General features: G+C 37.0%; 1 protein-coding gene across 1 annotated transcript in view; it reads left to right on the top strand.

Moving 5' to 3' along the window:
- Positions 1-26,187, top strand: part of LOC134205551 (protein lozenge-like) — a 187,910-nt gene that overhangs the window by 32,915 nt on the left and 128,808 nt on the right. The window contains exon 4 of the mRNA XM_062680877.1: positions 24,754-24,867. Within this exon, the coding sequence (XP_062536861.1) occupies positions 24,754-24,867 (114 nt within the window). The remainder of the gene's footprint in view (positions 1-24,753; positions 24,868-26,187) is intronic.

Raw genomic sequence — 26,187 nt, 5'->3', positions numbered from 1 at the left:
GATAGAACGTGGTTACTGGCTTGCTTTTTGCTGATACAGATGAGGCACTTTGATGCCTTATAGCATTCCTGTGCTTTATGCCCTTCCTCGCCACAATGACGAGACAGGTTGCGACGGTCTGGGCCCTTACCGTTGTAGGACTTGTGCCCTAACGCCCCGACTCTAAGCACTAATAGCACATCTCCACTACAGGCGGATGGAGTTTGCTCACTGAGCATACTGACCGGTCAATCTCCAACTTCCCTTGCTGCAAATAGAAAATTAACCACATCGCCAATGGGATCAGAAGTTATGCCCAAAACACTATTTTCATGCGCAAAACACGCTAAAAACACTCATTCATATTTTTAGTACCTATTTTTGCGCGAGAAAAGCACCAAAAGCACTAGCAAATCTTACCAAATAACTTTCAACGCAGGATCGCGAGTTCTTTGGTATTGCCTTCGCCTCACATTTTTAAGACATATCAGTAGCTGAAGATCGTCGTCAATAATAATGGAGTTGAATTTCACATTTAAGAATTGCAATGCCTCTGGCTTCGACAAGCATGTTATGGCTAAAGTATTTTGCATATAAATTTTTGGTATTATTTTTTGGTATTTTACCTCTTATGCAAGACTAGTTCATACCTATTTCTGTTATCGGGGTCGTCGCTCCTGCTCGGGAAACTCCAATGTTTTAAATGTTCACCGGAAATTCCAATCGAAATGCAATAATAAATGAATCAGTAAATTATTCTATTGGGATTTTATATCCGGGCGTTTGATAAAAACTGGCTCAGCCTACAAAAGATGCAGAATGATGGTGATGTATGTTCAAACCGTACGGGGATGTACGTATATCTATTCTATCTTATACACCATTAATCATCACATATCCACATGATCTTGATCCACAATTAATTATTCGAAACAAATAGACCTGTACGAAATAGTCCAACAAATAACTTGATACTAGCTACGCATGTTAACACATACACATTCTTTTTAACATCTAAATTTGAGGCAGCTATAAGAACCTCTATACAAAGGTCTTCAAGTAGATTAAAGCGATTGGCCATTGGTATTGTTAGCAATTCATTCAACAAGCTTTACTTGCATTTCTCAAATTCAGATTGTTTTTTTTTTCTGCTAATATTTCAGTCCATTTGCATTCTACGTCTGAGCATGAACAGATGCTGTCAAGATTCCCAACTTCACAAATAAGCTAGACAGCCAGAAGTGTAACAATTATTCATCCACATAGAGACCCTGCTCAAGCTAATTCTACAGAATAGAAGAAAGCTCCATTCGTGATTTCTCACTAACACATCACGCTACACGCAACTCGAAGCAGCCAGTCATCAGCAGCACCAGTTTCTTCGTGTTTACTCAGACGAGCCGCGGGCCTGCGGCAATAACGATTATCCTTTGATGGGTTACTCTGAACAAATCACATTTGGTGCAATTTTTCTTCCCGGTCACTCACAATTTATGGCGTTTTAATAAACCATGACCCTATCCATCTGTCTTGACGTGAACTTGAAAGAAATTGTAAAGCTCACGGCTTATTAGCTGGGTACTCGTTGAGTGGAGTAACGTGTGCATGGTTGGTCTTTTGATGAGGAATCATCATTTGGAATTCCGAATCGTAAAATTAACATCTGTGCTGTGGAAAGGGTCAATCGGCATTGTGAGGATTTCGTGCTGGTTGAACAATGGTATCAATGTTTATAAGAATGGATGTAAAATTTAGCCAAATTTTCGGAATAATCTTTCCTACAGAGAATGCGCGCTAATTAATGAGACGAAATTAAAACGATGCATGTTTTACAGAGGCAGCAAGCACGGAAAACATCTACCTGAGAATAAGGACGTTTATCTTCCACAACTCGCATCTTCTTTTCAAAGGGTTCATAGTCATTTATCGAGCGAGATCGCTTCCATAATTGAAGAGTATGGCGGCATGTCTTCGTTTCGGTTCACTCAAAAGAGGTAGTAGAGATTCGCTTTTGTTGGGACTGAGGGATTATAAATGGCACGTGTCGGAGCTATTTATTGAAACAAATCTCACAAATTGGCACTTGTTGAGAAAAGATGCTTTACGAAATTCTATTCGGTGCATTCGATAGCATGTTGTATTAGTGTGTTTTCATGAACCAGTGTGCGGTTTGAAAAGGTTGATTCTATGGATTAAGATAGTATTATTTTCTAGCTCTAATTATCTCGATCTTATTGTAAGTAATAGCTTAAACATAATACAATTACGAAACAAAACTGAGATTGTGTCCGGTCAAGTTTCAATTATCTTACAACCCCAAATACTTTCCGGTTCAATAATTCATTTTCATGCATTGCATTATTGCATCCTTTTCGCAGCCAGCATTCGAATTCCTCTCGAACGTAGCGGGGTGCAATCATATCTCCGTTGATTACCTTGTTCGTCCGAATGTCAACGGCAGAAATCGCATCCCGCGGCTCGGCTTACGCCACTTCGCGTTCACGACGAGCCACTAGCTACTGTTCGATGATGTTCCTGTACGGTGATATTGCAGTGCTACACAGTGTCCGACTGTGGATCAATTCTATTCGAATTTGGGAATGTACGCAAAGGAATACAAAACTCTAGTTTGACATCATCTAGCCAAAAACTGGAGAGCATTTAGGAGTTAATAAGAAACTAGGGAAATGAGGAATTAAGGAATAAAGGAATTAAGGAATAAATTAATCAAGGAATTAAGGAATTAAGGATTAAATGAATAAAGAAATAAATTAGGGAAAAAAGGAATTGAGGAATTCAGAAATTTAGGAATTGAGGAATAAATGAATGAAAGAATAAATTATGGAATTGAGAAATTAAGGAATTAAGGAATTAAGGAATTAAGGAATTAAGGAATTAAGGAATTAAGGAATTAAGGAATTAAGGAATTAAGGAATTAAGGAATTAAGGAATTAAGGAATTAAGGAATTAAGGAATTAAGGAATTAAGGAATTAAGGAATTAAGGAATTAAGGAATTGAGATTGTATGAGACAAGGAATTAAGGAATTAAGGAATTAAGGAATTGAGGTGGGAATTAAGGAATTAAGAATTGGAATTTAAAGGAATTGAGAATTAAGGAATTAAGGAATTGGGGAATTAAGGAATTAAGGAATTAAGGAATTGAAGAATTAAGGAATTGAGAATTAAGGAATTGGGAATTAAGGAATTGAGGAATTAGAGATTAAGGAATTAAGGAATTAAGGAATTAAGGAATAAAGGAATTAAGGAATTACGGGTGCAGGGATTTAGGAATTGAACTAAGGAATTAAGGAATTAAGAAATTAAGGAATTAAAGAATTATTAAGGAATTGAAGGAATTAAGAATTAAGGAATTGGAAATAAGTAATTAAGGAATTAAGGAAATAAGTAATTGAGGAATTAAGGAATTAAGCGAATTAAGGAATTACGAATTAAGGAATTAAGAAATTAAGGTGGGGAATTGAGGAATTGAAGAATTGAGATTAAGGAATTAAGGAATTGATGAGATTAAGGAATTAAGGAATTAAGGAATTAAGGAATTAAGGAATATGAGATTAAGGAATTAAGGAATTAGAGAATTAAGGAATTGAGATTGCAGGAATTAAGGGGAACTATGAATTAAGGAATTAAGAAATTAAGGAGATTAAAGAATTAAGGAATTAAGGAATTAAGGAATTGAATTAAGGAATTAAGGAATTAAGGAATTCAAGGAATTAAGAATAATAGGAATTAAGGAATTACGAAATTCAAGGAAATTGAGGTGAACCAAGGAATTAACCAAGAATTCAAGGAATTGGGAATTAAGGCGAATTAAGGAATTAAGGAATTAAGGAATTAAGGAATTAAGGAATTAAGGAATTACGGAATTAGGATTAAGGAATTGGGGTAAGGGAATTAAGGAATTAAGAAATTGAAGGAATTAAAGAATTGAATTAAAGAGGTGGGGAATTAAGGAATTAAGGAATTGAGGAATTGAGATTGAGGTGGGAATTGAGAATTTAAGGAATTGGGAATTGAGGAATTGATGAATTGAATTGAGGAATTGAGATTGAGACCATTGAGATTAAGGAATTGAGGTGAATTAAGGAATTAAGGGAATTGAGGAATTGAACTGAGATTGAATTGAACTACGAATTGAGAACTTAAGGAATTGAAATTGACGAACTAAGGGGTGAGGTGGGAATTGGGAATTAAGGAACTAAGGAATTGAGGTGGGAATTGAACCAAGGAATTAAGGAATTACGAACTAAGGAATGAGGTGAATCAAGGAATTGGGGTGGGAACTAAGGAATTGATGATTGGAGACTACGAGGTGGTGTTAGAATTAAGGAATTAGGAATTACGAATTAAGGAATTACGAATTGAGAATGAAGGAACTACGAATTAAGGAATTAAGGGTAAGGAATTAAGAACCAAGGAATTAAGGAATTAAAGGAATTAAACCATGGAATTAAGGAATTAAGGAATTACGAACTCATAATCCGGAACATTAAGAATCAAGGAACTTATCCAGAACCACTGAACCAAGGAACTAAGGAATTACCATGAACCATGAATTAAGGAATTGGGAATTGAGGAATTAAGGAACTGGGAATTGAGGAATTGGGAATTGAAGGTGGGAACTGAGGAATGGAATTAAGGAATTGAGGTGGAATTAAGGGTGGGGAATCATGAGATTAAGGAATTGAAGGAACTAAGGAAATTAAGGAATTGAGGAATTAAGGAATTAAGGAATTGGGAATTATAGAACTACGAACTAAGGAGTGAATTAAGGAACTTGAGGAATTAAGGAATCATGAACTGGCGAATTAAGGAAATAAGGAATTAATGAATTAAGGAATTAAGAAAGTAAGGGAATTGGAATTAAAAAGAATTACGAACAAGAACAAGGAATTGAATTGAAGGAACCAAGAATTAACGAATTAAGGAATTAAGGAATTCAAGGAATATGGAATTAAGGAATTAAGGAACTAAGAATTGAGGAATTAAGGAATTAAGGAATTAAGGAATTAAGGAATTAAGGAATTATGAATTAAGGAATTAAGGAATTAAGAATTAAGGAATTGAGGAATTAAGGAATTACGAATTAAGGAAATAGGATAAGGAATTAAGGATTTAAGGAAATAAAGTAATTAAGAAATTAAGGAATTAGGAATTAAGGAATTAAGGAATTAAGGAATTGAAGGTGGGGAATTAAGGAATTGAAATTGAGATTAAGGAATTAAGGAATTAAGGAATTAAGGAATTAAGGAATTAAGGAATTAATTGATGAATTGAGGAATTAAGGAATTGACGAATTGAGGAATTAAGGAATCAATTAAGGAATTAAGGATTGGGAATTAAGGAATTGAAGGATTATGGAATTCATGAAGGAACTAAGGAATTAAGGAATTAAGGAATTAAGGAATTAAGGAATTGAGAATCAAGGAATTAAGGAATTACAATTGGGGTCTGAATTGAGATGAGGAATTAAGGAATTGGAATTAAGAATTAGAATTAAGGAATTATGAATTAAGGAATTAAGGAATTAAGGAATTAAGGAATTAAGGAATTGCAAGGAATTAAGGAATTGAATTAAGGAACTAAGGAATTACGAACTAAGGAATTAAGGAATTAAGGAATTGAGGAATTAAGGAATTAAGGAATTAGGGTGAATTGAAGGAATTAAGGAATTAAGGAATTAAGGAATTAAGAATTAAGGAATTAAGGAATTGAGGAATTGAATTAAGGAATTAAGGAATTGGAATTAAGGAATTGGGAATTATGAGATTAAGGAATTAAGGAGAAATTGGGAATGCTGAACTACGAATTGGGAATTAAGGAATTAAGGAATTGAGGAATTAAGGAATTAAGGAATTGGGAATTGGGAATTAAGAATTAAGGAATGAGGTGAGGAATTAAGGAATTAAGGGTGAGGTTACGGATTTAAGGAATTAAGGGTGAGGAACCAAGGAATTGGAAGGAATTAAGGAATTAAGGAATTTGAGGTGAATTAAGGAATCAAGGAATGGGAATTGAGAATTAAGTGTTACAGGATTTGGAATTAAGGAATTGAGGAACTAGGAATTGAGAACTGAATTGAGGAATTAAGGAATTAAGGATTTATGGATTTGAGGAATTGGAATTAAGGAATTGAGGAATTAAGGAATTAAGGAATTTGGGTGGAATTAAGGAATTAAGGAATTGAAATTGGGGAATGGGAATTAAGGAATTAAAATTGAGGAATTGAAATTAAGGAATTATGAATTAAGGAATTTAGGAATTAAGGAATTAAGGAATTAAGGAATTACGGAATTAGGGATTTAGGAATTGAACTAAGGAATTAGAGAATTAAGGAATTAAGGAATTAAGGAATTGAGAATTAAGGAATTAAGGAATTAGGGAATTGGAAGGAATTATGAATTAAGAATTAAGGAATTAAGAATAAAGGAATTTGAGAATTGAGGAATTAAGGAATTAAAGAATTAGAACTATGAATTAAGGTGTAAGGAATTGCGAATTAAGGAATTAAGGAATTAAGGAATTAAGGAATTAAGGAATTAAGGAATTAAGGAATATGAATTAGGAATTAAGGAATTGAGAATTGAGATTAAGGAATTGAGGAATTAAGGAATTAAGGAATTAAGGAATTAAGGAATTGAGGAATTAAGGAATTGAATTAAGGGTGAGGTGAACCAAAATTCAAGGAATTAAGGAATTAAGGAATTAAGGTGTTACGGATTTACGGAATTGAGGTGAGGAACTGAGGAATTGAGGAACCAAGGAATTGAGGAATTGGAATTAAGGATTTAGGTTTGAGGAATTGATGGAATTAAGGAATTGAGGAATTGAATTAAGGAATTCAAGGAATTACGAATTAAGGAATTAAGGAATTAAGGAATTAAGGAATTAAGGAATTGGGAATTAAGGAATTAAGGAATTGAGGAATTAAGGAATTAAGGAAATAAGAAGGAATTGGTTGACTAAGGAAATAAGCAATTAAGAAATTAAGGAATTAAGGAATTAAGGAATTAAGAATTAAGGAATTAAGGAATTAAGGAATTAAGGAATTAAAGGAATTAAGGAATTAAGGAATTATGAAATTAAGGAATTAAGGAATTAAGGAATTAAGGAATTAAGGAATTGAGGAATTGGGAATTAAGGAATTAAGGAATTAAGGAATTGAGAATTAAGGAATTGAGGAATTAAGAATTAAGAATTTATGGAATTAAAGAATTAAGGAATTAAGGAATTAAGGAATTAAGGAATTAAGAATTGAAATTAAGGAATTAAGGAATTAATGAGATTAAGGAATTAAGGAATTAAGGAATTAAGGAAATATGAATTAAGGAATTGAGGTGGGAATTAAGGAGATTAAGGAATTAAGGAATTGAGTGTGGAATTGGAATTGGGTGGAATTAAGGAATTGAGGAATTGAATTAAGGAATTGGGAATTAAGGAATTAGGGAATTAAATATAGAGAATTAAGGAATGAGGGATTAAGGAATTAAGTATTTAAGGAATAAAGGAATTAAAGAATTAAGGAATTAAGGAATTAAGGAATTAAGGTATTGAGGAATTAAGGAATTAAGGAATTAAGGAATTACGAAATGAAGGAATTAAGGAATTAAGGAAATAGGGAATTAAGGAATTAGGGAATTAAGGTATTAAGGAATTAAGAATTAAGGAATTAAGGAATGGGAATTGAGGAATTAAGGAATTGAGATTAAGGAATTAAGGAATTAAGGGTGTTATGGATTTACGGAATTAAGGAATTGAGGAACCAAAGGAACTTGAGGAACCATGGAATTAAGGAATTAAGGAATTAAGGATTTGAGTTTGAGGAATCAAGGAATTAAGGAATTAAGGAATTGAGAATTAAGGAATTGAATTAAGGAATTAAGGTGGAATTGAGGAATTGAATTAAGGAATTAAGGAATTAAGGAATTAAGGAATTGAGGAATTAAGGAATTAAGGAATTCAGGAAATAAGGAATTAAGGATTTAAGGAAATAAGTAATTAAGAAATTAAGGAATTAAGGAATTAAGGAATTAAGGAATTAAGGAATTAAGGAATTAAGGAATTAAGGAATTAAGGAATTAAGGAATTAAGGAATTAAGGAATTGAGGAATTAAGGAATTAAGGAATTAAGGAATTAAGGAATTAAGGAATTAAGGAATTAAGGAATTAAGGAATTAAAGAATTAAGGAATTAAGGAATTAAGGAATTAGGAATTAAGGAATAAAGAATCAAGGAATTGAGTAAATAAAGAAATAAGGAATTCAAGAATTAAGAAAATAAGGAAATAAAGAATTAAAGAAATTAAGAAATTAAGGGAATTACGGAATTAAGGAATTAAGGATATGAATCAAGGAATTGGGAATTAAGGAAGGAATTAAAGAATTAAGAAATTAAGGAATTACGGAATTACGGAATTAAGGAATTTAGGAATCAAGGAATTAAGGAATTAAGGAATTAAGGAATTAAAGAATTAAGAAATTAAGGAATTACGGAATTACGGAATTAAGGAATTAAGGAATTAAGGAATTAAGGAATTAAGGAAATAAGAATTAAATTAAGGAATTAAGGAATTAAGGAATTAAGGAATTAAGGAATTGAGGAATTAAGGAATTAAGGAATTAAGGAATTAAGGAATTAAGGAATTAAGGAATTAAGGAATTAAGGAATAAGGAATAAGGAATAAGGAATAAGGAATTAAGGAATTAAGGAATTAAGGAATTGGGAGGAATTAAGGAATTAAGGAATTAAGGAATTAAGGAATTAAGGAATTAAGGAATTAAGGAATTAAGGAATTAAGGAATTAAGGAATTAAGGAATTAAGGAATTAAGGAATTAAAGAATTAAGGAATTAAGGAGTTAAGTAGTTCAGGCATTAGGGATTTGTAGAATTAAGGAATTGACTAACAAACATTGGAAGATGATAAAGAGCTTATTTCGCTACACGCTATCCCATCGGGGTAGAACTAAAATAGAACAATGTTAAAAAAATTTCAAACTTCCATTTGCTTCCATGATGATACATAAGTGATTATAGTGGAAGTAAATGGAAGTTTGAGTTTTTTTTAACCATATAAAAACTTGTTTAGTGAAATGCCCTTACTAGTAAAAATGTTTAGGCATCTTTGAACGAAGATAATGCACATTCTTCGTTACAAGCATTCTAAAACAACAGTAAATTCTATCAATCATTCAACTTTTTGTCCTGGTTTGGCCGACTACCGTTCATAAACCCGACACTGTGCACCCTCCGTGACTGCGAATTGAACCACACGGCTGGCTTCCGGCGGTTATCACCTATCATCCGCCGGACAACGAATGCTGAAGCGTGTCGTCGTCACTGCCAAAAGAACAATTGTCCCGGGGTTTAACGATAAGAACGGGAAAACCGATGGAGTTTGAAAGTGACACAGATTCCTGGTGTTTTTTTTTGTTTTCGCTTGTTTCGAGAAATGATGATGTCTGTTAATTAACTTCTGGTCTGTGGAGTGCGCAAAGCCGTTTGCAAGCATCAGTTCACGGTAAATTTAATGCCATTTAATAATAGTGAGTACAGAAACCTGCACAGTTGATCAGGGTAGGGCGGAAGTTTAAAGAGGGCAACTTCAACAAGATTATGGTTTCAGTATAAACGACCAGCAGTATAAATACAATGTTGGTCGGCTTTGCATTCTAGTCTCGGTATGTGCAGTGGAAGGAGAAAAGGCCCACCCACAGTTTTGTTGTCCGCTGGAGGGGTGCTTCGACGGGAGCGCTAGTTGCTGGTAGGTGAGCACCATGGACAGTAGATGGGTAATAAAGTGGTTCGTTGAGCTGAGCTAGACTGACGTAAACCCTTCCTCCCATAATCCCTCGTTCGGTTCGTGAGGGGTGGAAAACGTGTCCAGTAATGAAGTCAAATGTGTATTGATGTAATCACTTTATTAACAACTTCAAATATGAAACCATATTACACTGGGTTTGATGCTGGTGGATACAAATGTTATTCAACAAACATGGCTTTAAGCGAATTTGTCAACCGACCAATCAACGCCATCGGAAGGTCAACGTCAGTTAGCGGATGAATCAGAATGGTAGCGACATCGTGGGCGATTGACAATCACATGGGTGAGCAGAGCACGGCATGCGAGGGAATTTTTATGTCAGATTTACGAGAAATTATAATGAATAATCTGCAAATGACATGTGCGATTGGTTGCATATGACATTCGGTTGCGAAATTGTAAATATTAGTTCGTAGTTGTTATCTTCCTCTTCTCTTCTTCAGTAATATTTCACGTGAAGTTAATTACAGGATTTCTGCACTGCTGCTATATGCACACCTGTCCCATGTTTGTTGGGATTCCTATATACATGAAACAATTATGCGTATAACGGCAGTACAGTAATTAGTTTAAAACAGTGAACATATACCCATGTACGGACCTATCGATCAAATTCAAAGATATTTGACCTGGTAAACTAATTGATATAAATTCCAGAACGATTAAGAGAACCTACAATATCTGCATCAAACTAATTTAGGCTCTAGGGACTTGTATGGACATGCTGGGTTGATTTTGACTTAAAACCATGCGGAGTTTGCCTGGTGGATTATTAAATCTGAACTTCAGAACAATTTGATGAAACTAGAACATCTGTATCAAACTAATTTGGGCTGCACATAATACGTAAGGGCTCTAGGGACTTGTATGGATATGCTGGGTCGATTTCGATTGGATACCAGGCGTAGGCGTACCTTGTAGATTAATTGATTTGAACTCCAAAACAGTTGGAAGAACCTAGAACATCTGCATCAAATCAATATAATACGCATGGGCTTTTGGGACTAACATGGACAAGCTGAGTTGATTTCCGTTCCGAAGTTCGTCTGCATCGGTAAATTTCACTCATATTGAATTGAATAAATCGAAATTTTCCACATTCTAAATAACAGTATCCGTACTTCAGCTGAACTTGCACAAAATGAGGATCCCTATACAATACAATGAACTTCTAACTATATTTCCCTCCCCTCGGATATGTTATCTAGCCACGATGAGTGAACTTACGCCATTGGCACTGAGATGGCAACCAAAGACATATCCTGTCGTGACGGTATCACATGTTGACTATTTTTGTTTGGTGCCGCGTCACATATAATCTGGCATTGACGCACTGTTTTTACGGATGTGAATCAACGGACATCGTGTCTAGGAGCCTTGAATAGTAGTTCAGAGGCCTTTTCATCAATGATAATGATATGAAATCTTTTCGGCAATACTTTTCTGATGCATTCTCCGATGACGATGATCGTAGCCTCGCTTAAATCTAGCTAGGTAGGAATACATTAGTTGAAAATATGTTCAAATTTATCGGCATTTATATTAATAGGGAATTGACTCTTGGAATCACTGAGAAGAAGTTTTATCAAAATTAGAAACGTCGTGCCTATTTTATTTTATTATGTCTCACTGTAAAGAATTAGAATAAATAATACCACATATTATAATGATGGTATGCAAACAATCTTACATTGGCTTCATCCTCGATAAATAAGCAGAGGGGTATGATAAGTGACATTTTGGTCAAAATTGAGTTAACTTCAGCAAAAAATGCTTTGGTTTTAGAGCTTTGCGGCAATATGTTTAGATAATTTATACCTTGTTTATAAAAAATGCGAAAATCTACAGAAAATTAGTAATTTTTTGAACTTCCATACAATTTGTATTAAACAGAACAATATTGACAATATTGCAACTACCTAGTTGCGGAAAGATGATTTTTTACGGCACGAGTTGTACGTTTATCCAACGAGGCTGCCGTACGTTTATGCAACATGATCATTCTTGCCAATAATTTACGTTGCTGCAGAAAACAATCAGATTCCATGCTATCGTGCTCGAAAAGTCTTGAAGCGATAGCTGAACTTGCCATAGGAAAATGTTGATGTCATGTCCATAAAATTATTTCATTTATTACGCAAATAAAAACTCCCCTTGGAAATAGATATTTTTCATAACAATAGGAATTTGTCAATAAAGAAATCAGGGTATGAGCAATAAATAAATATTAAATTTCCAAAATGGAAAAATTGCAATTATAAAACAAGAATTTTCCATAAAGAAATCAAAATGTTCCACGGAAAAAAATACAAATACAAAATAAAAAAATCAGCAATAAACAATAACAAAATTTTCCGCAAAATAAATATTGTTTTTACACATAAAAACTAAACTTTCCAAGAAATATAAAAAACAAAAACATTGAGCATTTTTCCATAGATAGATGAACCCTTCTTTAAAAGCGTTTAAAGTTCATGAATTTTTTTTATCAATTTTATTGCTTTTTTGCAGGGTTCGTAATGCGCACTCAATATTACGAGCACAGGATGCTCCCTTACGAAAGTTTTCGGGGAGAAATCGCTTTTCGGGAATCGCTTTTTGCTCTTTTTCTTTCATATTCGAGTCTTTTCGTGGAATCATCAATGCAAATGGTAGTAGCTAATATGGAACAAATAACTCAATGCCTTCATACAGATAGCATGGTGATGTGGCTAGAGTAGGCGCATCCCTATGCCTATTATTGTTACCTATTCTGTGTTCGAATTCCGGCGCGGCCATACAATTTTGTGATTGTTCTGCGATAATTCTCGCGAAAAGTGAGTGAGTGGTAAAAGTGAAGAAACGAAAAAGGTTTTTCATTCAATAGGCAAGATTTTCGTTTATCTTCCAAGCATAATTCTAGAGAAAAGATTGATGGGTGAAATATAATTCTCAATATAAACATCGAAAAAAGATTCTCTCTTGGTCCGAAAAAGGCTTGCTTTGATCTCAACGAAAAGTCGAAGCCCTGCTTTTTGTATTTTTTATGGAAATTTTCTTTTTTTTTCTTTTCTTTATTGATTATTTTGTGTAAATTTTTAATTTTTTTATGAAAAAAATGTGGTAAATTTGTTATGTTTTTTTTTGCTGATATTGATTTATTTATGAAAATTTTGTATTTTTTTTTCGTGGAACATTTTGATTGCTGTATGGAAAATTCTTCTTTTATAATTGCAATTTTTGCAATGTTCTGTTCTGGCATCCAGCGGCTGAGTACGAAATGCTTTTCTCCGGAAGGTATATCTAAAATGGCAGCCCCATCCCGGTGGATATGGACCTTAGGCCAACAACCTACTGTTCCCGAAACAGACCGTTCGAGAAACCAACGAAGAATGATCGAGAACTGATTTAACGGCGTCGACTTTTGGCATGAAACAAAGGACACGAATTGGAACATGGAAGGTTTTAGCGTTAGCTCCGCAAGATAAACTGGCACAGATGGCAACGCATGAAGCAGCGCAGCGCGCGGAATAAACGCACATCCGATTACGCATTGCTCGGATTTGGTGGCGGGAGGAGAGACTCGGACATCGATTCAACACACGCCGGCCATCAAGAATGCCTTTATCGAAACAAGCGAGAACAACCTGGGTGAGCTGCGCACTCAGCGGAAGGAGTGGATTACGGATGCAACCTGGCGGAAAATCGAGGAGCGTAGAGAAGCAAAGGCCGCGATAGAGCGGGCAAGAACCAGAGCAGCCAAGTACGAGTCCCGTCAACGGTATTCGGCTCTAGAGAAGGAAGTTAAACGCTGCTGCAGACGGGACAAGCGAGCGTGGGTGGACTCCCTGGCCGACGAAGGGGAGAAAGCTGCAACAACTGGCGATATTCGCCTCCTCTACGATATCTCACGACGCCTGAGTGGAGCAAGGATGAATCCGAGGATGCCGGTGAAGGTCAGTTACTCATCAACCCAACTGATCAGCTGAAACGTTGGTTCGAGCATTTCGAACAACTTCTTCAAGTTTCAATGCCCGACCAACCATCAACATCTCGGCATGACCCGCCAAGGGTGTGACGCATTACCCGCGTCAACATCATTGCAGGAGATTGAAGCAGCCATCCTTAGCATAAAGTCCAACAAAGGTCCCGGGGTCGATCGCATTTCGGCAGAGATGCTCAAAGCTGACCACATGCTATCTCGGAAACCGCAACTTTTCCGGGTGACTGGATGCAGAGCGTCTTAGTAAAGGTCCCAAAAAGATCTGGCTGTGTGCGACAATTGGCGAGGCATCATGTTACTGTGAATTGATTCCGCCCAGGAAGACCATGTATGGGCCATATTGTTACGCTCCAAATCAATATGGAGCAAGTCAACGAATTCCAAGACTCCCTCTACCTGGCATTCATTGACTATGAAAAAGCATTCGATGGTCTGAACCACGAAAATCTGTGTGGCTTCATCGTCGGCTTCATCGAAGCGCAGTACGAAGCTTTTACGTGCAGAGTCCTGCATAACGGAGCATTGTCTGACCAAATCCGGGTAGTCGCTGGAGTGAGGCAAGGATGTATTCTATCTCCGCTACTGTTTATCATCGTAATCCACGAGATCGCGATTGACTGTGTACCAAACCGTGGGCTGCTCTGGCAGCCTATTACTATGGAGCATCTAAACGACTTCGATTTGGCTGATGATATTTTTCTACTACTTTAGCACAACGGCGCTCTGATATGCAGCTGAACGACGACGCTTCTCAACGGCGGGACTCATCATCAACCTCAACAAGACCAAATCGTTGGATGTAAACACAAACAACCCCTCCAACGTTACGGTAGCCGGGCATCCAGTGGAGAAGGTCGAAAACTTTCAATATCTTGGCAGCCAGTTAGCGTTGGACGGTGGAACCAAGATTGACAAAGGAGCACGGATCAAGAAGGCTAGGGCTGCTTTTGCGAGTTTACGAAATGTATGAAGATCCAATCAGATTAGTGCGTTGACCAAATTTCGAATATTCAACTCAAACGTAAAACCTGTGTTGTTATAGCCGGTGAGACTTGGTGTGTATCAGCAGCAGAGCATAAAATATTCACCTTCACGAAGCAACTTCAGGCCGAATATTGACAAACGTCGCATGACTATTCAAAACATAGAATGACTTACTCAGTTTTCTTCTTCACATATTCATTCATTTGACTAGTACTGAGAATGGTCCCTGTGTTTAAAGAAAACATAATTGGCCTTGATTATGTTGACTTTTGGCACTAAAATTGTCCCTTAGTTTAATGTTGAAGTCAGATCTATGTGAGTTATTGTTGAAATCAACATTTAAGTGTTCAGTTTTACAGTAATTTATTAGTTTACGAAATCTAAATGAATACTCACTGACTGATATTTGATCGGAAATTATCAATGTTCAGCCGAATATGAATATGTACGAAGTGAGGGTGACAAAGAAGGCCGATGGGCTTCACCAAAAATATTCGAATATTTAAGGCTCTGATCAGCAGAGATTATGCAGAAACTGCAAGTATTTATCAACCTTACAATTGAATCTCGAATGCTGAGCTCTGAGATACCATCAAAAACCGATATCGTCAGAAATTCGAGAGCGTAAATGGAGGTGGGTCGGCACACATTACGAATGAGCAGAGACGAAATCTTCGAGCAAGGGATGGACTGGAATCCAGCAGGACATCGCAGCAGAAGCAGACATAGGGGTACTTTTTTATTAGTGTTACTCTTATTTCTTTATTGGCAATTTCCTAATTTTTTGTGGACAATTTCTAATTCTTCGGAGAGAATCTTTCGACTGAGAAAACTTGTAAATCTTCTATATAATAAAAATGAGTTGAGATTTCCTTCCTGACGATTTTCCTCGCGAACGGGTTGACCGATTTGCAAGATTTTTTCCCTAATCGATTCGTTTTGGGATTCGCAAGGTTTGTATATATAAAAAGTTGGTGAATTTAACGGGGAAATGTAAAAAATCATTAGAATACAAGTTTGAGTAAGCAATTGAGGATAACAAAACAAAGGCACGGAAATTGATCTAGAGTGCGATGCTGCAAATAGTTCATTTTGACATTTTCAACACCCGTGCAAAGCTGGGTTTCTTTCGCTAGTCCTTGATAAAGATGTTAAATACATCGAAGCGTGGACATTGAATCTATTTTTTACTTATTACCAGACTTAGGCCGGAGTGGCCTGTGCATTTCATAAAAGTCTTCTCCATTCAGCTCGGTCCATGGCTGCACTTCGCCAACCACGCAGTCTACGGAGGGTCCGCAAATCGTCCTCCACCTGATCGATCCACCTTGCCCGCTGTGCACCTCGCCTTCTTGTTCCCGTCGGATCGTTGTCAAGAACCATTTTCACCGGATTACTGTTCGACATTCTGGCTACGTGCCCGGCCCACCGCAGTCTTCTGATTTTCGCGGTGTGAACGATGGATGGTTCTCTCAACAGCTGATACAACTCACGGTTTATTCGCCTCTTCCATGTACCGTCCACCATCTGCATCCCACCATAGATGGTACGCAGCACTTTTCTTTCGAAAACTCCCAGTGCACGTTGGTCCTCCACGAGCAACGTTCAGGTCTCGTGTCCGTAGAGAACCACCGATCTAATAAGCGTTTTGTAGATTGTCAGTTTGGTACGGCGGCGAACTCTATTCGATCGGAGCGTTTTGTGGAGTCCAAAGTACGTACGAGCCCAACTACACGAATTCTTCAACCACCTCGATTTCGTCACCACCGATAGAAACTCGTGGTGGGTGGCTTACATTGACCTCTCTTGAGCCTCTTCCTATCATGTACTTCGTCTTCGACGTGTTGATGACTAGTCCAATCTGTTTAACTTCGCTTTTCAGTCTGATGTAGGCTTCCTCCATCCTCTCAAAGTTACGTGCCATGATAGTCTCAGTCCCTGCCCTTCGTATTACTTCCTCCAAAGCGATGATGAATACCCGACACGAAAGACCATCACCTTGCCGTAACCATCTGCGCGTTTCGAAGGGACTCGAGAATGCCCCTGAAACTCGAACTGCACACATCACCCGATCCATCGTGCGTAGAACGCTTCTTTCTCGTCGTCCAGTCTCCCTTCGTGTGGGCAGTGCACGTTGATGATGCTATAGTTGAAGAAACGGCCTTTTATCCTCAGCTTGCACATCCTTGCGTTGATTAGCTGCCACCTAATCACACGTTGGCGCATCTCACCCAGCACTATGAAGCCGGTTCCCAGCTCGTTGGTGGTGCCACAGCTTTGGTAGAAGGTAGCCGCTCGATGCCCGCTTTTCCACACTTTCTGTCATGTCCAGCAAATCTTCTGCAGCGCCACGACGTCGTTGCGGGGATGTAATTCATCGTAGATCATCCTGTCGCAAGCTGCGAAACCTAGCGACTTGCAGTTCCATGTTCCAAGCTTCCAATCGTGATCCTTTATTCGTCGCCTAGGTCTTTGCCGATTATATCGAGTCGTATTATCTCTTATATTGCTTGTAATTATTGGTTTTCCAGGCGGCTTATTGGGCCTGCGCAAACCTCCTGTCTTGTCGGAGGGCCGTCGTGTCAGGTCTGGTTTGTGTCCCACCTGACACCAGGATTTGAGCTTGTGAGCTTTGAGCGGCACACTGTTTTTAACCACGGAGAAATAACCATTGAACTGTCAAATTTTAACTTTAAGTTGAACAAATCGGTGGATTGGTCCACAGCCTTAGTAATTTACAGCAAAATGAGATCAAAATATGTAATCAATCATGATAATTCATAATTGAAAACAAATTATGTAGGGTATCTGTTCCCATATTAATAACAGCCCGTATATCAATCCCAACCGTCGATAAACCAAATAAAAAATCAATTTATTTACAATTTCTCACATCGTATGTACACAATAATGGATGGAGCACATTCTTGAATGTTTGGAATATTACTCAAGATTTTGTTTGAGCAATGTTTTAATTCACAAGAATCAAAATATTAAAAGATAAAATTATAAAGCACTTTTATTATCATTTTCCTACCTCTGAACTGATGGTTTGATGCACTGCTCGATTGCTACTAGCAGATTCATCTGTTTTCACGCCGTTGTTTTCCACTTAATTTCAAGCTAAAACAATTCTATCCCTTCAAAATTCACTTCACATCACATAAAGCACATCACGTTTTCACTATGAATATAATTATTTTTTAAAAACCAACTCGATTTCCTATAGTTTGATATAGGTTTATTTCGAACAACGTCTAAATTATCCTTGTCCGTATTCCAAACTGTTTACATGGCTTGCAGTACTCTCAAGGGTTGCCGACCTAGATTTTTTATTTCAAAGCGCTTGAATGAACTTTCACTGTAAAATTCAACTCTTATGTTTGTAAAATAAATTATATCGAAAAGATAAATTATGACAAACACAAAATTGAACTGAGAAGATGGAAAACTGCAACAAAAACAGCAATTTTGTAATTATATTTCAACTCAAATACAAAACATTGTAGAATTCGGCATCACTGCAATCATATCGTTACGGATACACACAAGTAATAGTGTGCGTATTTTTTGTTGGAAACAGTATTATTGATATAGGTACAGGCATAGGATTAACTGTTTTTGAATGTTATTGAAATAGGTACTTGGCGGTGATGATGATTTTTAGCTAAATACTTCTATAATGTAATGAAAAATAAATTTTTGAAGTTACCAAATTGTTTTCAATTAAAAATTACATGAGCCGAGCATAATTATTCTCATGTTTCTTGATTATTGTGTGAGAAATCAATGCATTTCATATGTGCATTGCCTTATTGTTATTGATATAGGAACAGATACCCTATTAATTTGATGTCAAAATCAAAATATGTTATTTAGCCGAGAATGTCATTTGGTCGAATAGTTCCTTTGGCTGAAAAAAATGGTTGGCCGAATAGCTTAATAGCCGAAAATGCTCTTTGGCCGAAATGGACATTCGGTCGAAAGTGTCGTTCGGCTAAATTGGTTATTTTAGATGTTTTCAAAACATTAACGGGAGAATCTTTTGTTCTTCGCCTCAAAAAATTAATGAACTTTCTTAGAAAATTCTTCAAGTTTTTCCAGAATATTCATATGGATTTTTTTTTCAGATTTTCCACGGGAACTACTTTTAATTTTCTTTGGAATTACCAAGAATAGCTCTTAGGATCTACCAAGGAAAATTGTTTGGAATTTTCATGAGAATCTTTTCATAGTTTTCACGGGGAGTTGTTCAAAATTCCTACAGGAAAATATTCGGAATATCCACGGAAAGTTCGTTTTGACTTTTTGTGGAGTATTCTTTGGAATTTACATAGAAAATTGTAACTGGTAAAAGGGACGCTTTAACGTTGACTTTGTCAAACTAGATTATTCAAGACGGCTAGTTTTTTATCCTTCATAAGAGTTCATAAGTTCATCACTAGACGGCTAGTTTGGCATAATCAACTTTAAAACACGAGAACTCGGATTTTTTGAGGATTTTTTTGGATTTCTTCAGAAAATTCTTTTTATTTATGATAAGAAATTCTTGGGAAGTTCCATTGACCGAAAGCGACAGACGGTCGAACTGGTAATTTGGCCGAAAGAGCCGTATGCCCTAGCAGGTCGAAATGCCGTTTAGCCGAAATGTTTTTTTGACAGAATGGTCCATTTAGCCGAAATGTCACTTGGTCCAAAGGACTGAACGGGTGATATGGTCAAAAATGGCCATTCGTTTGGCGAAATAGACTTTTTGTCAATTGATCATTGAGCTAAATTCCGTAGCCTCTCTATTTTTAAGTCGATACTGGCCCATATGCCAAAAGACTAAAAGACATCTAGCCAAGTACCATATAGCAAAACTAAACGTTTAACGGAAACTGTTATCAGGTCAAAACTGGTTTGACCGAAAATGTAGTTTGGCTGAAAGCAAAACTTGTAAAAAGTTGTTTGATCTAGCAGTTCATTTGGCTGAAAATGACCTTCGGCTGAAAAAGTCGTATGACCAAAAATTCCGTTTGGTAAGAATTGTCATTTGGTAGAAAAAGCCGTTTGGCCAAAGAATGTCCTTTCTGCAACCTTGTTTGAAAAGTGTCGTTCGGCTCAATTGATCATTTTCCCAAAAAGACGATCAGCCGAATAGGTCATTTGACAAAAATATCCGTTTGGCCGGAAGGGTTGTTTTGCAGAAAAGACATTTTCGGGCCAAACGAGTATTTCTACCAAACGGCATTTCTGGTTAAATGATCAATTCGGTAAAACGATTTTTTCTGCCAAATTAACAGTTCGGCTGAATGTCACTTTTGGCTGTATACCGCCTTCGGTCAAAGTACATTTTTAATCAAAGCATTTTTGACCTGAGAACAGTTTCGGATAAACGTTCAGTTCGGCTTAATGGGAATTGGGTAGATTAATTTTGACTTAAAGGCCAGTATCGACTTGAAAAGTAGAGGTTACGAAATTTCGTTCAACGGTCGTTTGATAAAAAGGCCTTTTCAAAGTAAATGTCATTAGGCCAAACGGATGGATATTTTTAATTTTAAATTAAAAATTTTGTTCAACGTTTCGACATCGGTGTCTTCTTCAAAAAGTTTGATTGCTCTTTGTTAAGTATGATGGGTGTTCAACAACGGTCAGTTTTGGATATTTGGCCGTATGACCTGTTGGCCCAAACGATATTTTCGGCCAAATGACGCATTCTATTAACCGACCATTTCGGCCAAACGGTCTTTTTAGGCTGATGACCTATTCGGCCAAACGACCAATTAGGGCAAACGACTTACCAGTTCGGCCGTATGTCGCTTTCGGCAAATGGAATTTCCCAAGAATTTCTTTTGGACAATACACTAGTCGTTCAATAACTGCAACATGTTTTCGTTTCAGTTATCGAATGCCGTTCGATAACTGCGACGCATTCTAAACGTCAAATAATTGTAAAACGACGTCAGATGCAATAGAAGTGCACCTGATTTTGCAGCGCAATGCAAATAATCGACTTTGACATCGTTTTGATGTTCAGCTGTCCGATAACTGCAAAACTGATGTAACTACCGAATTGCAGTTAAAAGCATTGCAGTTAAATGACTTTCAGTTATCGAACGTCAACTGTAAAAAGCATTTTCGTTAGAAATCCAATAATTCCGAACCATTTTTTGTTGAAACCCAAAGATTTTTTGTATTGAAATCTACATTTTGAACAATCCTCCGCGAAAATTCTAAAGAAGTTTCCGTTAAACTAACGGAGAACTTTTCATGAAAGTTCAAGAGAATTTTCCTTGTAAAATCTTAAGAGCCTCTCGCAGAAATTCATAAGAATTTACTGTTTTATCGTTGGCCATGCCAAACCTTATTACTCTAGACTAAGAAAGTCAACGTTAAAACACTCTCCTGCAATTATTATGCAATTATGAATACAAATTTCGAAGCTTACTCAACAGAAACTTTCCGTGAATTTCCGAAGATTTTCCTGTAGAAGTTAAGAGCAATTTTTCGTGAAAATTCTGAAGTTTCTCATGTAAATTGCGACGAATTTTCTGCTGATATTCCAAACAATCTTATTTAAGAATTTCAAAGAGCTTCTCTTGGTAATTCCAAAAATTTATCGAAACTTCAAAGTAGTTCCCGTGGAAAATCCGAAAATAACTTCCAAATTTCGGAAAAACTTATAGAATTTTCTGGAGAAGTTAATTAAATTTTTCATGCGAAATTCAGAAGATCCTTTCTTTAATGTCTTGAAAATATCCCGAAAAAATGCAAAAAAAAAGAAACGTAATTAAAAAATCGCCACGCCGATTCACGCAGCCGCCGCCACCGGCTAAAATGGCTTTCGGCGGAAAATATCCCGAAAAAATGCAAAAAAAATATTCTGACAAACGCCGCCGCCGACGAATATCGGACCGGCGCACACCTCTAATTGCTTTCTTACGAATAAAAGGATATCTATAACATGTTGTGTTCAAATTTGATCTGCAAATTCTTTTTATATAAAAGTCTTATAGGAGAGAAGGTCCGGAAGTATACTTTCGCTAATGAAGGAACCCAATGAAGACCTCATTTTTTATTAACTAAAGTGTTTAAGTGAGACAATGCTTCCGTTATTTCGAAACTACTGAAACATTACTCACTTTAAAAATTGAAAAATAATTTCAAGTTTTTTCAGTTTCGACTGAGTTCTGTAGTGTACTCATTATGCTAGCCACACAAGCATCATATTCGTGCAATGACAAGTATAGAAAACCTTTTCAATCAACAACTAATATAACGCAAAGTGGGAAAGCAGGCCAAGTTTCAGTTGGAGTGTAGCGCAATTGGAAAAGAAGAAATGTAAGACTGTGCCAAAGTATATCTGACATATTTTTGTTATCAAATAAATCTATTTGACTTGCTCACCTAGGATCTAAAATCGAGTTACGACATTTGGTTTAACCCTTCTTTATTTTTTCAACCCTAATTCAGAAACTAATGTTCCTTAGTCTACCAGCATACACCAAACAATTGCCTTAGTGTCTGCTAACCGACGAACTCATACCAAAATTCAACCTTTATTAGAAGTTAACTTTTTGTACCACAAAATTGTGTGTAGTTCAGTTTACAAAATTACACCCCAACCCATCTACGTAGGTGTCGTTTACCCACTTTCCGTTCCTGTGTTGGTTCCGGTGTGGCGTGTTCGAAAAAAAAAAACAGACAACATAGTCTTAAGTTCCTACTAACCGACATTATGCGTTCCATGTCGACTGGTAAAGATACCGCCGCGCTGCCGTCGGCCAACATTGCCGACGGCGGAGACGACTTTATCTTCATCCATATGAAATTCATGGGCGGCAGCCCATTGGGAGAGATTAACCACACTGAGAAAACCAAACACTTCGGTTTGGTTTCATAGCTAATTGATTTTCAGCAATTCTTCCGAAATGAATGACCGAGGGACCGAGAATACAACTGACAACTTCCAGGTTAGTGGGTTTTATGCGGTGGTGACGACCGGCCCAGCGGCTCTGCTGCGGTGTGGCAGTTAAACTGGGCCAAACATTTGCTCGCCGCAAACTTTGATTTGCACCTATAAATTATGAAATTTCGGGTTTGAGGTTGTCAGACCAGGGAGGTTTTCCTTCCGTACCGCCGGTTCAGCTGAAAGTGAGTGTGCGCGCGCCGCCGGCAGCGGTTTCGAGGAACAAGGAGCAGTAATTAAAGTCGATGAGTCTTTATGGGGCTTATGGCCTTCCGCATGTACCAAACCTAAGTGAAAAGTCATATGGTTACTGCTAGAATTATTTTTATATAGAAGGTACCTATAGGTCAGGCTTTGAGGAACTCAAATGTTTTATTATATTTGAGAAGGTCAAACGCGAAGGGGAGTTAGTGACAAAAACTTAGTTTTGTGAAAAAATGGGTTCAATATTTTTTTCAATTCATGAAAATTTAATGAAAGATAATAGAATACAAATTTTCGGTGCATTTTCACATTTATTAAATCAAAATTTTTAGACTTAATCCCAAAAGTATGTTTAGGACAAGTAAGACACCAACATCGTTAAGTGAATAAATTTGTGTTTTTACCTTCCACTGATCAAGCTCCCGAAGGTAGCAAAACGTGTCATGGGGGAAACGTAATCGATTACCAAGGTGCGCGTTCGTAAATTACTCAACGCGATTCTTCAAAGCATTTAAAATGAAGTGTTAATGCTACTTTAATATTTTTAAATCACAGCTTAAATCATTTTTACGACGTCATAATCTGCTCACACTTTGCTGCACTGCAAGCCGTTCCCTCAGATCTTTTGAGCCCAAGCGTGTGCGCTTTGTTCTCAAAAACCCATCTGGGCAATCCATTTCTCTGCGCGCTGAAGCTGGAGGTGCAAGTGTTTGATCCTTTAGATTCGAGCCGCTGAATCCCGAGGTGAGAGAACCTCTATTACTCTTCATTTGTCCCAGACCGATGCTGTATAGAGAGATGATTTTGAAGGAATGGGCAAAAATAATTAATGGCCGTTATTTACAACAATGAAATATATTCCCCAGTGCCGTAGAGCAACACGTAACCAACGTTTAGCGGTTTTAGAGGAACCGCCTACAACAATATAACTAGCCGGGCGTGTTGGCTTCAATGGCAGCATGATGCCTTCTGCATTGAAACTGGAACCGCAGCTGTAAAACAGCAAATTAAGTACCTCTCTTAAACGCCAATGCAGATAAATTTCAAGCGCTTTGTTTCCTACAAAAATTAAGACTCTATCTGTAGAAAGACTTCTCTGATACCTGTAATGTAATGCACATTGCTTCACACACGAGAAAGAACATAATTGTGTAAAGCAGCAAGTGTTCATGTAATTGTAACCTTCTTTAATTGAACGAGTAATTGGACTCCATTGCTTCGGAAAACTCTACAGTGACCAAGAGGTTAAACCACTTGCTGACAAACTGCAGGATGGCTCATTCCACAACAACTGGTCTGGAAATCTTTCGTAGAACATTCTTCGAAGAAAATGGAAAATGCTCCAACATCGGAAAGACGAAGACGAACTCTGCATGGTAAATTTATAACTAACCCAAACGTATGCTGTGCTTACAGGAAGAAGAAAGTGCCATGAGCAATATGAATAGAACGAGTGGAAATTATTAACTTCAACCACAAACGAAGGATGGCTTGTAGTCCGTCGAATGATATCTGTTGAATGTACTTGTCGATGAGAATGGAAAGAAAATTCGAAACGATATTCTGATTAGAATGATAAGATATTAGAATAAGATTGCATTTTTATTTAACATTTAACTTTTCTTGGATACTAGTATCCAGAGTGTTATGTTGATGATAAGACATTAAAATGTTTTTCAATTTCAATGTTCCACTGGAATTTAATTTGATTTTTAACTTAGTAGTATGTCGCTAGATCAAAACACATGATATGCTTTCTTTAGAATTAGTTCGCAAACCTCGAATTCAAAGTTCCTATTGTTTTGTTTTTCAGGGAAAAGCTTCACTCTTTCAATTACCGTCTCCACCACCCCACCACAAGTGACAACTTACACCAAAGCAATCAAGGTGACCGTCGATGGACCAAGGGAGCCCCGTTCAAAAACCAGTAAGTAATAACACAACACATCTAGTGCAGTTGCCTATAAATTATCCAGTTATCAATTTCGGAATTGGTGACACAAAATAGTAAACAATAATCATTTAGAAATTAGAATGTTTGTCACCAGTTTGGAACCAGTTTGCCAACTACAAGAAACTCTTACTAATTGATAAAGTATCTTTTGCTTCAATCCTGAAGGCTAGTTTAACGACTTTGTTTCAATATGCACTGAAGTCCAACGACATCAAATTCATTGCAACATACATCACAATATGTACGACACCATATGCTGAAACATTGCGGTTAGGATGAACTTCACTCTAATTTCTCCCAACAAAACACTTCATAGCACAAAGAGCCGTCGCTTCTTGAACACCAAAGAAAACTCTTCTTCCGAACTCTTCTTTCCTCGACGCGAACAGTATTTTTCGTTTTCATAATCGAAAGTAAATTTGACGTTGCGGTTTTCTTGCCCGGTACACTCGAGTCAAAATCATACTTCTGTTCCGTATATGTAGGTTGTCGAAAAGTAACAAAACATTTCCTACGAATGAAAATTATCGTTATGTACGCCGGCGAAGGGAAAATTCAGGACCCGTCATTACGGCCGATGTTTAAACAGCTGCAACACTCTGCCACCACGGCACGGATAACAAAGCTGATGTGCAACGGCATGCTATTTTTCTCCATCTCTTCGCATCAACATGTAAAATCGAAGCCAATCCGGGTATCACAAGGGCAAAACATGTATCTTAATTAATCTCCCGTGGAAAGTGTCAAATCCTGACATTCAATTAACTTTAAGCCGTAAGTAGTACTGCGATAACGACTCCTCCGCCTCGTTCGCACGAGAAAGAAAGCCGCCTACCCTTATCAGCCAGCCTTATGATGAGTGCACTGGCCACCCGCCTTTGCGATTAGAGAGGCAGGCGGCAACATCAGTACGCAACGTCGCCGCGGGGCTTGTCATGCACACATATCATTGAGGGACTAATTATGGAAATTTTTGATACTCGTTCTCAAGCGTAAAAAGATTGGCACTGAATTCGTTGGGTGTGGGAAATGTCACAATGTGGCAGAGAAGCGAGCGCTGACCGGACCTTATACTGGAAGAACTCTTTTGGAGTGAGGTAACTAGAAATGAAAACCAGTCTGCATAAGAATTTCTTCAAATATCAGACTCCAGAGATTCAAGTTCCAGTTTTCAAAATAGTAGAAAGATAATAAAGTTCCGAGAATCACTTGTAGAGCCCCACCGATGCGATATGAATATATCCATATCCAGATCTTGTTATTTGAAGACACTGATAATTATCGTTATGCATT

The sequence above is a fragment of the Armigeres subalbatus genome, chromosome 1 (assembly GCF_024139115.2).
Source record: "Armigeres subalbatus isolate Guangzhou_Male chromosome 1, GZ_Asu_2, whole genome shotgun sequence".
NCBI classification, from domain to species: Eukaryota; Metazoa; Arthropoda; class Insecta; order Diptera; family Culicidae; genus Armigeres; species Armigeres subalbatus.
Note: the sequence above shows the minus strand (reverse complement) of the source record. Positions and strands in the feature narration are given on the sequence as shown.